Raw genomic sequence first — 14459 nt, 5'->3', positions numbered from 1 at the left:
TGGTTTTAAACTGGTTAGAGGACAGTGGACTCTAGAAATATGCCATTGATAGGAGGGAGGTTAACTGGTATTCAGGGGTTGGAAGTTCAGTTTCATTGGGTGAAGAGAACAGCAAATGCCTTTGCAGATACTTTGGCAAAGCAGGGGGTGGGAAGGGATCAAATGTTTTGGGCCATTTTAATAGTATAAGTTTCTGTTATTGAGCAAAACAAAAATTTTCAAACTCTTGGATATGAGCAGTACTTTTGTCAGGCACCAACATATAACCATCTGATGGATCTCAGAATCCCCTTCATTGTTTTCTTTTCTCTGATGGGTAGGAAGTTGGTGAAAGACATGTTTGATTTGAAGGGACTACATGATAGGGTCTTATATGGATGCTTGAAATGATAAGGCACTCTGTTTGTGTAGACAGTGGATTTTCCTGGCTTATTTTCTACCATTGACATGTTCAAAGCTCAATGACCTGGCTTTCATATACTGAGAAAAAATTAATCTGGAACTTATCAACAAAGAAAATGAAAAAGTAATCTGGCTTTTATAATTTTGGCTTCATGATATTACTGGAATATTTGAGTCTCCAGGAAATGATGGAGAAATGAAGTTTATGGAAGCATCCGATAAATGTTTTAGTACCAAGGGCCTCCTGGTGGTGATCATGGAGTTGGCTAGCATATGTTGTATGGCACATTTGGCATTATTGAATCCCTTTTTTATCTGGATCCTAGAAAATGTGGGTGAAATTTAGAATCTTATGGTTTATTTCCAAAGGGGTAGATGTTCTCCCACATTATCCTGCTAGATGAGACCTCCTTTCCATGCTTAAGGTTTGTATTGATCAATATTTTGAAAGAGATGTTATCAAGTTGTTTCTGGTTTCCAAAAGGGATAAATGGTTCTGAAGAGTCTTTTGAAAGTGAAGCTAATGGAAGTAGCGAGGGCCTTGCACATGCTAACAGGAGAGCCAGTTGGAACTTATACCATATGAGTCCTGGTGGTGACCATGTAAGTTGAGCAAAGAGAAACTGATAAAAAATCCATTTTTTATCTGGATCCTGGAGGATCAGGATTTGAATCTTATGGTTTGTTTCCAAAGGAATAGATGTTCTCCCACATTAGCCTGGCGGATGAGGCTTCCATGGTTAAAGTTGGTATTGATTGGTCTTTTGAAAGAGATGTTATCAAGCTATTTCAAAGAGAATGGTTTCTAATGTGGTTGGGAGATCTTATTATTGTGTTTTTTTATAGCTTTTTTGTGTTTATTCTACATCCTCACTTGTACTCCCTTCTGCATTTGCTTGGCTTGTTCAAAATGAAATGTCACTCCTCTTCAAACACATGCACACACACACACAGTAATTTGATGTAATATATATATATATATATATATATATATTACCAACAAACAGTAATTTGATGTAAAATGTATTAATAAAATTTCACGGCACCTAGCTTGTTATTTTTGTCACCTAAACAGTCGCATTATCTAGACGGACACCTTGTTGATATAACTTATGGCATTCAGGCTAGGTGCTTACCTATGGTTGTCTTATTTTCCAAGGGATGCTTTGACAGCTGTTTTTATGTGTTTTCAATTGCAAAAGTCACGGGAAGTTTGTAAACCTCCACAGAGGTGTGGGTCCCAGTCATGAGCCAAAACAAAGCTATGGAATCTCTTTTAAGGATTCAAAACTCTCACAGGACAAAAAAGATGGCTTTATCACGTCTCCCGGAGTTTTAGGGAATAGAGAAGTATCAAGTTAAAGCCACCTGCCACCTCAGATGGCTCTAAAGTTCCCTCAAATCAAATTGCTGATAAGTGGGAGGAGCTGAGGTGACCCATATGCAATGCAGCACTGAAATTGACCTATTTGACATAGAGAGTCCAATGTCATGGTCATTGTGGACAAGGAATAATGTTAAAAAAGCTTAACTAGAGCTGCTGTGCTTTGGAAATTTGGTCACAGCTCTCTTTTATGAGAGCAGAGCAGATTCTCATGGTTGATTCAATTTGAATCTACTGGAACTTTGCAGAAAAGATTATATCTCTAGAATGCTGTAATTTTTTTTTGACCAGCAACAGAAAATTATTAATAACGAGATAAAGTTTCAGCCTTTAGGTAGCCTCGGTTACCCAAAACAAACTTAAGCACAGGACATCAGCTAACAGAAGCTACAACTTTTTTACTTTACAAGTTAGCCGAGAAACACTGTTCCCTGTTTACCTCTTGCTTTGCCAAGTGATCTGCTAAACTGTTGGCTGATCTTGGGATCCATTGAAAAACCAATTGCATATATATCCCTTGGAAGGCTGCTAAACCTTTTGATTTCATTTTTGAAACACCAAGGAGTGACTCCTTCAACTATCAGCTTCCTTGCCCCTTACTCCACCGCTTTTTGAATCCCAAAGACCACTGGGAAAGGCAAAGGGGAAGTAACTGAAGAAGACAAAGATTTAAAGAAAGAGGCACAACTGAACACCCCTGAAGAAGACAACCCAATATGGCTATCCCCCTTACTGTCATTAAAGAAAACCCCATCAAGAATTTGTAGGAGATCTGAAACTAAACCCAATTCTGTATCTCTTCCAACTCTCCAACCCTACCCTATCAGCTTTGGAGATCAATCTGCTGAACACCTCTGCATGAGAGTAAACAGAAAGGAGGTAGTTATTTGCCAGCTCTGGAATGCTGTCATTATATGGTAGTTATTTGCCTGGGGTATACCCTGACCTGGCCCACAATTTTCTGGGTTTGGTAGGTTTTGCATCCAGGTCTAGAATAGACCAGGGCCCAATGCTCATACGCTTGTCTAGGTTAAACCAGTTATACTAAGCCCAGCCTGGCCAATGATCATCCTTACTGCTTGTGAGCTGAAAGGGTTCCTCCTTTTGAACTGATAGTTGAATGCATTGGCTTTTCCCCTAGCACTGTGACCGCTTGGTCTAGGATTTGTCATGGTTTAGAGACTACCACACATAAGAAAGGCTAAAGCTGGGCTATGGCAACACATGGGCCAAACTAAATCACAAAATTTGAAATAAAGGACCTGTAATTCTTTCACTTTAGAACATTTAACTGGACAGTGGGGTCAAGATTGTTTCTTTTGAAGGCTGCCTCACTAAAGAAAAGGTTTTTCTTTTGAAGCTAAAAAGAGCTGTATTAAAATACCCGGCTTAGATGGTTAAAGTATCTATTCTGATATTTTGTACAACCATTGCTTTACTTGGGACCTATTAAATAGTAGTTCCTGATTGTTGAAACATGGGATAGGTGGCATTTTATTCGAGCCTCAAACCTGTCTGTGGGTTATGTGTCTCCAGGGGGGACCCAGGGGAGCCATGGTGTCCCCCTTGGCCCTTCCATATAGATTTCCACCCTCTCCCTAATCCATGTTAGGTTTTGGTCACCCCAAGAAAAAATCCTGGCCCTGCTCGTGTGCTCCTAGATCCAAGATGCTCCTATTTAGAAATAGATTTTTAACTTCGCTTGTATATAAATGTCAATTATCCTTGCAAGGTGCCAATTAGCTGGTTGGTAAGGTCTCCTGCTTTATAGCAGAGACTTGGGATTGAATCCCGCTTACACCTGGGTTGGCGGGGGGGGGGGGGGGGTGTCTGTTGTATAGACCGTTGGAACAAAAAAAAAAAAAAGAAAAGATATCAATTATAATTGATCTTATGATTCTATGATCCTCTTTAATCTAAGCTTTATTTTTTTTTCTTTTTCTTGTGTTTTTCTGATCCTCATTGTAAAAACTTATTTCTGATCCTCGTGTAGAATGAAATTGATTATGGTGGAGAGGAGCCATCAATGTCCCCCAGGCAGCCATTCCAAAATCAACACTCTCAACCGACAATGCACTTTGTGAACCCAGCAGGTGCCCAGATATCTTCTGGTTCGTTTGGGTTGGCTGCTGCTGGGCAAGGTCCTCGGTCTGTTCACTCTGATAATCAAGCTAAGAATTCAGTCTTCTCAAATGCTCTTTCAAGTCCAGTTCGCCGGAGCCTTCAGCACTATCATTTAACACAGGGAGGTTATTATCCTAATAGTGGTATGCCCTCTGGAAATGTAGCCCGGAATGTTGAAGCCAGCTTTTCTCATCACCAAAACAGGGATTCTAATTCCCCCAGCTCCAACGATTCCTCCATGGACATGCATGCTGATAGTCCTGGTCATGAATCTCCTTACTGATGAGGTGCTTCACAGGTCGACTTCCATTATATTGGTCAGTCTTGAAACAGAGCTGCAATTCAGTCTCTATTGGTTGCTGCAACTCCATATAGATGAAAAAACATGATATGAGAAAGGTTGCTGCTTGTGGAAATAAGCATGTGATGCTTGTGTCTTGGCGTGCGGTTTGCAGAGCATAAAATTAGTGGAATGTTCTCGTGGAAGAGAATGCAATGTGATGGATGCCAAAACCGTCAACTGATTTGTTGAAAGGTTCTCTCCAATCTTTTTGCTTTGGTGTTCTATGTATTAAAAATATTAGGTGCTCGTTTTGGATTGTTTCTGGATATTTGGTAGTAGTCTTTACAGGTTCACATTGACAGTGTTTAGTAATATTCTCTGATGTTTTTTAGGATGCCTTATTGTAGTGAACTCTTTTCTATGTTATTAACGTCATTGTATTTGTAGATATGTACATCGCCTATGCATTCTGTGTGGCTGTGGCTGGTTTCCAAAATTTACCATGTAATGGGTAATGTCGACTTTGGCTTCAGAATTCAGAGCTCACCCTTTGCAAGCTGAAACCTTACCAAGTCATTTTTACACTTACTTGACAGGAGAACGGGTTCTATTTCATTCCTTGCACTTACTTGACAGGAGTGAAGAATTTTATTTTTTAAAGAGAAAAAAGGAAAGCTTTATTGATGCAAACCAATGGGGGGGGGGAGGTGACCTGCCCTCTAAAAGTACATCAGGATTCAGGAGCAAAATTACTCTATAAATCAGCAAACAAATTAACGAAAAAAATGGTGATGACCCTTGTTTTTCCTTCCATCCTTGGAATTCCTTTTCTTTTGGGTAAATTGTTGAAACATCATTTCCTGAAATTTCTGTAGTTGTTTAAATCTCCCCTGAAGTTAGGTAATTTCCATCATCTCTAAACTTTTTAACATAGTTGCAATTTGACTCCGTCTATTAGATTCCTCAATCCTTAACAAGAGGCATGGAAGTTTTTCAAATTTTCTCTTCATTTCAATTGTTATTCCAAAATTTTCCAATCTCTTTTCTGAAATTGATTTATTTTTTAAATTCTCTTTTTTTTTTGTTTATACCGTTTGTATTGGTTTTTTATAAATCAGATTCGATGGAAACTGCATGGGAAATGGGCGTTTTGTGCCTCGATTTTAATAAAAGGGGTCTAATTGCAATTGTGTCAAAAAGTTTAGGGGGGTTTCAGCAATGATCAGAAACTTCAGGTGAGGTTTCAGAAATTTACATTTTTCTTTTTCTCCACCTCATTGTTTTCCTTTTTGGGCTTTTTGGGCATTTGAAGAAGATTTGTTTCTATTTGTTTGTCTCATCGTTAATTAGATCACCCTTTAACTTTACATTCTATCATTCTAAGGCCTTGTTTGTTTCTTGGGAAGTAACTTACCTGGGTAAATGCACACCCGTGTAAGTGTCATGTTCTTTTATTTTTCAGATAAATAAGATTAATGACCATTTTAACCATAAAAAACCATTATTAAAAGGAGCATTTTTGTCCATTTAAGTGTTGACAATTTTCTCTCTAAGTGGGAAAGGTATTCATTTGAGAGATGGTTTCACTTACCTAGGGGAAATAAATTTTTCATAGACCCTATATAAATCTTAAAAAAGAACATGGATATCTTAGTCAATGGGAACAAAAATCGCATGAAACCAAAATTTTCTATTGAACCAAAATCCTATTAATTGACCAAATGTCCCCTTTTCAAAATCTAAAAAATGAATAGGCCCTAAATGCCTTGTAGCAAGATCTTGTTATACAACCATGAATCAAACCAAGGTTTTAAAAATCGAACCAGAAATTGAACCATTCTAGCCACCGGTTCGATTGTTTGGGTCAAACGGTTTAAATATTTTAACAGGTGATATATCATATTATTCGTTAGATTGGAATATTAGGGTAAGATGCATATAAATATAAGAGAAATAAGGTTTGACTGTTTGAGAACAAGAGAGATTTGAGATGCTTTCGACGGCTAAGAGAGTTTAGAAGAAGAAGAAGGTCACTTGCAGGCTGCAGCAACGACAACGACGGAGACTTATAGAGGCAACAGTGATGGCGATGGTGGCAAACTGGCAATGAAAGTAGATATGAGATTTCTTTCAGTCTTAGATCTCTCTCTCTCTCTCTCTCTTAGATTTGTCGTCTAGACTCTAAACTAACTCTCCCAGATCTCTAAATGTGAGATCTCTCATATCTCTCTCATTGTCTCACACATCCCTCTCTCTCTCTCTCTCTCTCCAGTAGATCTCAGATCTGAGAGATATTCTCTTTTCATTCTTGTTCTAACTTGTTGGAAGTAATAAATCGCAAACCGTTCTCTAGGTCGAACGGTTCAACGGTCAAACCGTTTGGGTCAATGGTCCGTTGACTAATTCAACGATTTTTGACCAAGGACCAGATTTGGGTAAAACAGAACCAGTTGTCTGAATGGTTTCCGGTCCGAACGGTCCAACCGTCCGGGTCAATAACGATTCGAAAACATTGAATCAAACAGGTGGTCTCCTTCGCCCCCGCGCCCCAGTTTTTGTTAATGAATGGAGCGACGTGGTGATGCCATACCCTAAAATACCTCAGCTGTGAGCTGGGAAAAATAGCATCTCATCCAAGTTAGAGGTCTGTATACTGTGGATTGATATGGACCAATATACATGTCAAGATGAACCGGTAACTTGACAAGGGCAATAGAAATCCCCTTTTTTATATATTTTTAACCCCAAACAATAGAAATCTCTTTTCCTAACTGGAAGGGAAGATGGGTGGGGGCGGACGTAAATGCCTTACCCCACAAAAGAAGATATACAAGAAAATGGCCACTCGATTCAAAAATATAGAAATCTATTTGAATCACCTTATTTTGGTATAAAAAAATTGTGGGAAGCTCCTTAAAGCCTGAGTGACCTTTGATCCATGGTTTTTGAATTGTTGTTGATCCAGACGGTTGGACCATTTGATTTAGACATCATCCAAGCAACTGGTTTCGTTTAATCCCAAATTCAGTCCTTGGTTAAAAATTGTTGAATCGGTTAATGATTCGTTGATACAAGCGATTAAATCATTGACCCGTTGATCCATTCAATAGTTTTTGGCTGTTTTTTATTTTTAATTAATTTTTTATTTTTAAAATTTTTATTGTCAGAACATGCCGTTCATTTGAATCAGACAGTCAAACTGTTGACCCGGAAACCGGTGGCCAGAACGGTTCTGTTTCTGGGTCACTTTTTAAAACCATACTTTGATCTATCCTTTTCTTTAGTATCACGATTTTTATAAAAAAAATTGAAAATAAGGAACCAGGCACAGAGAGAGAGAGATGAATAAATACTTGACTATCATTGTAACTTGCAACCAAGGATCAAAGTATGAGGTCAGTGGGTCATTAATCAGTTCAACGGATTTGGCAAAATAGCAGTTTGGGGTCAAAACAAAACTGGTACTAACAGTTCTCGGGCCAAACAGTTTGGCTGTTTGGATCTGCGGTTTGAAAACCATGCCTAAATTGACCTAAATTAACTGATTGCCCTTGGACACATACATGTTCATGCAATCTATCTATCTGTGTGTACAAGAAATATGTAGATGAACATTATTTCCATTAAATAATAAATTGCAGACCTACAATAATTCAAAATAATACAACATTATTTTGAATTTTGAAATATGTAGATGAACATTATTCACTGGTTTGAATTGCAGACCTACAACAATTCAAAATAATAAATACCTCCACCTACAACATTATACCTGTGAGTGAATTGGCATCAATTCTGAGCTGTCACCCACCCCCAATTATACGGTGGAGCTAGGATTTCTGAGATGGACAGTAAAAATTTTATTTTATTTTTAAATTAGACTATGAGACCTAAATGAAATATACACATACAATACACCCGGATGGGAAAACCATTTTATTAAAAAAAAACATTTATCCAAACTCCCTTTAAATAGTCATATCGGGAATCAAAAGATACACTCATACACCCCAAATCAGGCATATTGTATTGAAGTTTTGAATGTAGAAAACATGAGTGAGAAACATTTGAAACCCAGCTGACCTGTGAAGCTCGATCATGCCCAAACCCTGCCTGACTTGTGTTGGGTTTAACTCAGGGGTTGGGTTTGGATAGGCAACTCTGGCTCTTACATCAGGTGTAGGCCAAGCCTGTGCCCGAGATGTAGGTCTCAGGATTGGGCCTGGTTGACCTTAAAACCAGCCCAACCCACCCAAGTTGCATCCCTATTCACATGCCAACCCATATATAGATAGATGGACTAGCTAGGGTCTAATATTATACAAAACGAAGGACAAAAATAAGAATAATTGATTGATATCTAATGGATCAGAATCTCTATCTAAAATCTTATGATTCATTAAGCATAATATCTAGTTGTTATGTTTTTGAAACCAAAGAAGTTTAAGACTGCATTTGTGGTTTCACTAAAAAACACTACAAATCAAGAATGTATTTCATGTGTTTTTGTTTGACCAAAATAATATTCATTCAAGCCATTTGTGAAAATTCACATTGGAGAACACTCCTCAAGTTTTCAAGGTCAACAGTTTTACTAATAAAGAAGGAAGGTGAGCTCTCAAAGAATCCATTTCATTTATGCCTTTTCTAATTAAGCATTTCCTTTATTCTAAGCTTTAATAAAGCATCTTCTAAGCATAGGAAGAAGAGTTTTCTTTTTGGTAATTAATACAAAAGATGAAGAGAACTATTGTTATGGTCATACACATTATAGTCCCTACTCCCTACACACTGCTCATGATCCAACACTGACTAAGCTCCACTCAATAGAAAAGTGGTTGAACACCTTTATGGGGCACTTGACTTTTAGTCTAGGGCTATGTATGTGTCAATCGCTTTTGGAAGTTCTATCTTCCCCAGGAAATCCAGAGGGAGGTTGCTTCATTCCATCTGTTCAAAGTACAATTAAGGGGTTCCTTGTCCTTACAAAACTAGCTTTTCCCACAAAGGCACTGTATATCTTTTGGCTAGTGTTAATTGTGTGAGAAAATGTAGGATAATCTTGGTCTCATCCTTTAAGTACATCTCCCAATCAATTTGGGGTTCTACATAGATTAATTATAGCTTAATATATAGAATTTCTAGCCTGTCTTAAAAAGCATGATATTGTCCTGTCATCATTATTAATTGTTAATTCCATACTTCATATAATTAATCAACAGAATTAATGGAAAACTAGCGGAGGTGCCCTGCTTCGTAGGGGCTGGAGTGGAATTATTAACCCGATGATCCGTTGATCTGGTCTTTGCCCAAAAATCGTTGAACCGGTTAATGATTTATTAATCTAAGCAGTCGAACCATTGATCCGTTGACATGTTTAATGGTTTTTGGCTGTTTTTTATTTTTTTAATAGGCCATTCAGGCAACTAGTTCCGTTTTATCCTAATCTCGACCCGTAGCAAAAAATCGTTCAATTGGTCAACGATTCATTTTTTTTAATTTTTTTAATTTTTATTATCATAACGGGTCATCCGTTCGAACTGAACAGTCGAACCATTGACCCAAAAACTGGTGGCCAGAACGGTTCCGTTTTTAGGTTGTATAAGCCACACGCTTGAATGAAATGACACGTATGGTAATGCTTAATGGACCTCACACACTCAATTTTTTGCATGTAATTTTTGTTGTCAGAATGTGTCATTCGTTTTTTTATTTTTTTTAATTGGAAATTGTCCAGGCAACCAGTACCGTTTTACCCCAATCCTGGTCCCTATCCAAAAACAATTGAATCGGTCAACAACCCATTGACCTGAGTGGTCGAACCGTCAACCCATTGACCCGTTCAATGGCTTTTGGTTGTTTTTTATTTTTTTTAATTTTTGTTGTCAGAACTGGTCATCCGTTCGAATCAGACGATCGAATCGTCGACCCAAAAACCAATGGCCAGAATGATTCCATTTTGGGGTCGTATGAGTCACACACTTGAATGACATAACATGTATGATACTGCTCAATGGACGTCACACACTCAATTTTTTGCCTATAATTTTTATTGTTAGAACTAGACTGTTTGTTCGAACGGATGATTGAACCGTCGACATGAACACCGGTGGCCAAAACAGTCCCGTAAATTTTTGCTTATAATTTTTTGTTGTCAGAACGGATCGTCCGTTCAAATCGAACGACCGAACGGTTGATCCAAAAACTAGTGGCCAAAACGGTTCCATTTTCGCGTCGTATGAGTTACACGCTCAAATGACATAACATGTATGATACTACTTAATAGACCTCACAAACTCAATGTTTTGCCTATAATTTTTGTTGTTAGAACGGACTGTCCGTTCGAACCAAATGATTGAATCGTTGACCCGAAAATCGGTGGCCAGAATGGTTCCGTAATTTTTTGCTTGCAATTTTTGTTGTCAGAACGGGCCATCCGTTCGAACCGAATGGTCGAACAGTCGATTGTCAGGACGTTATTAACAATATTTATCAATAATAGTAAGTAATTATACTATTTAATTAAATAATCATTAATGATAGTTTTAATAATATTATTTAGTTATTTTTAATATAACAGTAATTGTTAAATTTATGAACAGGATTTATTAACAATATTCATTAAATTAATAATTACCAAAATTAAATTAAATTAACAGTATTTATTAGTAATAGTCAGTAATTATAGTATTTTATTAAATAATCAATAACAATACTTTTAATAACATTTTTAATCATTTTGAATATAACAATAATTACTATATTTATTAACAGTATTTATTAATAACAGTGTTTATAATTTTAATTTAAAGTAAAATTTAAGTAAATATCTAGTTATTAACAATATTTATAATAACAGTAATTATTAATTATAATAACTAATTATATATTTATTAAATTACTGTAATAATCAGTAATTATTAAAATTTGGGTTACTAAATTTATTAACAGTATTTTTTAATAACAATATTTATAATTTTAATTCAAAGTAAAATTAAAGTAAATATCTAGTTATTAACAACATTTATAATAACAGTAATTATTAATTATAATCACTAATTATATATTTATTAAATTACTGTGATAATCAGTAATTATTTTATTACAGTAAATAATTACTGTAATTAATTAGTAATATAATTACACTATTAATTAGTAACATAATTAGTAATTATTATTACAGTAATTATATAATTACACTATTAATTACTGTAATTAATTAGTAATGATTGTTATTAATTAGTAACTAATTACTGGAAATGGGTGCATGTTATTACACTATTAATTACTGCAATTAATTAATAATTATTGTTATTAGTTAGTAATTATTGTTATTTTTAACGGAAAATGCCAATTTGATGAGTTATTTATTGTAAACCCATCTTCACATTCTAGCAGATCTGCTTATAAAGTACCCATCTGAGAGAAAAAATCATCTTCTTCATCAAGTTTTTCAGGGATTAATTCTTTACCCTTGTTGCTACATGCATCACTGGTTTATATGTTGAGCAATAATCTTTTCAGCAGCTATAGATGAAGACACAGCAACTAACAAGGTTATACTAGGTTTAAAGTGGGAGGCCCAGTAATGTCTGTACTTCCCAATGTTCACATGGATCACTCTTGGCTTTACTCTCATGTCTCCTACTCTCCTTTACATCTAAATCAACTCTATCCTTTAAACTTGACTTCACACTGAAAACGATCCTCATGGAATGTCACTCTGACCCTGCATGAACTATTCTACGTACCATCCCTCTGCTCTTAGATGATGCAACTCAGCTAGACTCTTCAGACTTTGGAGGTTGTGACTTGTGATGACACATGCAGGGAAAACTCCAAAATGGGGTGAGTTGACTCAGTAGTTAGATAAAATTTCTCTACAACATCAATATTGATCAATCAACCACTGCTTGTCATCCTATGTCTGATTAGTGATAACCGACACTTCTGGGATATGTTTGACACCTTTTGGTGGGGCCTAGTAATGCATAAAGCAGACAATTGGCATGGGCCTCCTCCGGCTTTCAAATGCATCAATTTATGAAATGGAAATGGCGATCATCTAGATCTGTCAATGGGTCGGGTTTATCCAATTGAGCCAAACCAATCGAACCAATCATGTTGATTTTGAGTCTGTGGTTTGTGTATGTTCTCATTAATAACTGATTAATAATTGGTAATCACCCCTCTATACTTAGATCCAATTCCAAGGTGTTATTATCATAGGTAATTAGATCCGATTATCCTGATTAATAATTGGTTCAATTCTGGGTCTAACCGATTAATAATCGGTTTCGGACTGATCCACCCTATCCTGAACCAGACCCAGCCCATTGCCAACTCTATCTACAATGCTGAGGTCTCATTTCTTATTTTTTTCTCTAATGCTTTCCTATGGGTTAGCAAGCTCACATTACCCAACAAACCTTTAACCCACAGCACATAAAGTTCAACTACTTGGTAAAATAAAAAAAAAAAACCTCTACTTGATCCAAGAGAATATCCATTTCAGGACCCTGATCTGCTTGAGAACCAAGAAAAGTTTCATCTTTGGGGGTTACAACTCTTGCCCTTTTTGACCATTTAATCATTCATCCAACCATCTCTTCCTCTGTCTAAGCCTACATGACATACTTTCCAAGCATTTTTAGATATAAAAATGTATAAAAAGTGTCCCCAGTTTATTTGTTATTACTGGTTTCAGACCCATGATGGTGATTAGCATAATTGAGGACTGTTGGCTCGAATTTAAGTAGCTTTATTCAAACACTGATTTGGGATTTATTTTCCTCCAATGGGGACTCATAAAGATGACAATATTAGTTATCAATGATTTAGGTTGCAGTAATGCAGTCCCACCTCACCTAGTCAAAGCAAACAGTTGTATATGGACTAATGGACATCAATGCTCCAATTGACATGTGATTTAGGTCCTAAGCTATAAGACTATAGCCACGTTCTTCATCAAGCTTCTACAGTTGGGACCATCTATCTAATGTGGCCTAGCCTAGAGCAACCATCAGTAGGAGGTCTGTTTGGTATTGTTGCCATATCAGCACAAACAATATTGTCAAACACCCTTTAAATTTTCCATCAGATTTCACACATGGGGTGTTGGAAGAAACATCAAAATAATGTTTCTTGAATCAGGGGAACGTTTTTAAATCACTTTTTCTGGTGCAAATATGTTTGAAATAATGCCAAACGGCATCTGGGTTTGATGTCATTAGAGCCAAAAGTGTTAATATATATTTCAATCTGGTTCAAGTTAAATGGATGGAACCACCAACCAAACCAAATGATGGTTGACAGGGCATTCTTTCTATGTTTCTTTTTTTTTTTTTTTTTTGGAAAAAAGCTGAGGGCCCAATACATAGTCATCATACTCACCATTATTATCACTTGAGTCTTAAGCTTGCTGAAGGAATCTTATTCATCAAGAGATTTTGCCAAAAGCAGGTCCTCATCAAATATTCTTGATTGTCACTGATCTAAACAGTTCAGTCTTTTTTTTTCTTAAAAAAAAAAAGATCTCTCATTTAATGCCATTACCAAGTATCTTGGGATGCATTAGTTTTTGATACGTTCATATTCATCCATCACAATCATCTTGATTTTCTTGGTTTCTCCATTATTCTACTTCATAAATATGTTTATCTCAACAAGGACCATTCTATATTGGTACTGGGGATGATCAAATCAAATCTCCTATCACTTTTTTATAGATTTTTGGTACTTTATTATTATTATTATTATCTTGTGGATAACAGTCATGAAAAAGAGTGGAGGAGATTTAGAGCTGATCATATCTGCCAGGCCTACCCGACTAGGGAGGGTAATTTCCACCCTACCCAGCTGGTATCTATCCCTTCCTGCCCCATTGGAGTGTTCTTTTTTTTTGTTTGGAAAATGGATTTTAGGGAGGGAATGGCTTTTGAGATTTTATAATCTATACAGGTAGGGCTGTAAATGGATTGGATTGAATCAGATATAGGCATATCCGAATTTAATTTGTTAACATTCGAATTTGAATCCAAATCAGATCATATCTATCTAATATCTAGCGTATTCGAATTGAATTCAGATTATAATCAAGTATTAAATAGTATAAATAAATTAGACTAAAAATAACCAAAATATTATATATTATTAATAAGATGAGCTAAAAATGACTTTAATAATATATTTTATGAACAAAATATTGAAAATTACTTGTATAAAACTTGAACATATTACAATTTAGGGAAAATACAAACATTAAGA

The 14459-nt window shown here is 36.1% G+C and overlaps 1 protein-coding gene across 1 annotated transcript in view; it reads left to right on the top strand.

The window, feature by feature from the left end:
- Positions 1-4643, top strand: part of LOC104605493 (uncharacterized) — a 29933-nt gene extending 25290 nt beyond the window's left edge. Inside the window, exon 3 of the mRNA XM_010270277.3 lies at positions 3780-4643. Coding sequence (XP_010268579.1) covers positions 3780-4193 — 414 coding nt within the window. The 3' untranslated portion in view covers positions 4194-4643. The remainder of the gene's footprint in view (positions 1-3779) is intronic.
- Positions 4644-14459: the final 9816 nt, after the last annotated feature.

The sequence above is a fragment of the Nelumbo nucifera genome, chromosome 1, assembly GCF_055504915.1.
Source record: "Nelumbo nucifera cultivar China Antique chromosome 1, China Antique-T2T, whole genome shotgun sequence".
In the NCBI taxonomy this organism is placed as follows: domain Eukaryota; kingdom Viridiplantae; phylum Streptophyta; class Magnoliopsida; order Proteales; family Nelumbonaceae; genus Nelumbo; species Nelumbo nucifera.
This window is presented reverse-complemented; position numbering and strand designations above follow the sequence as displayed.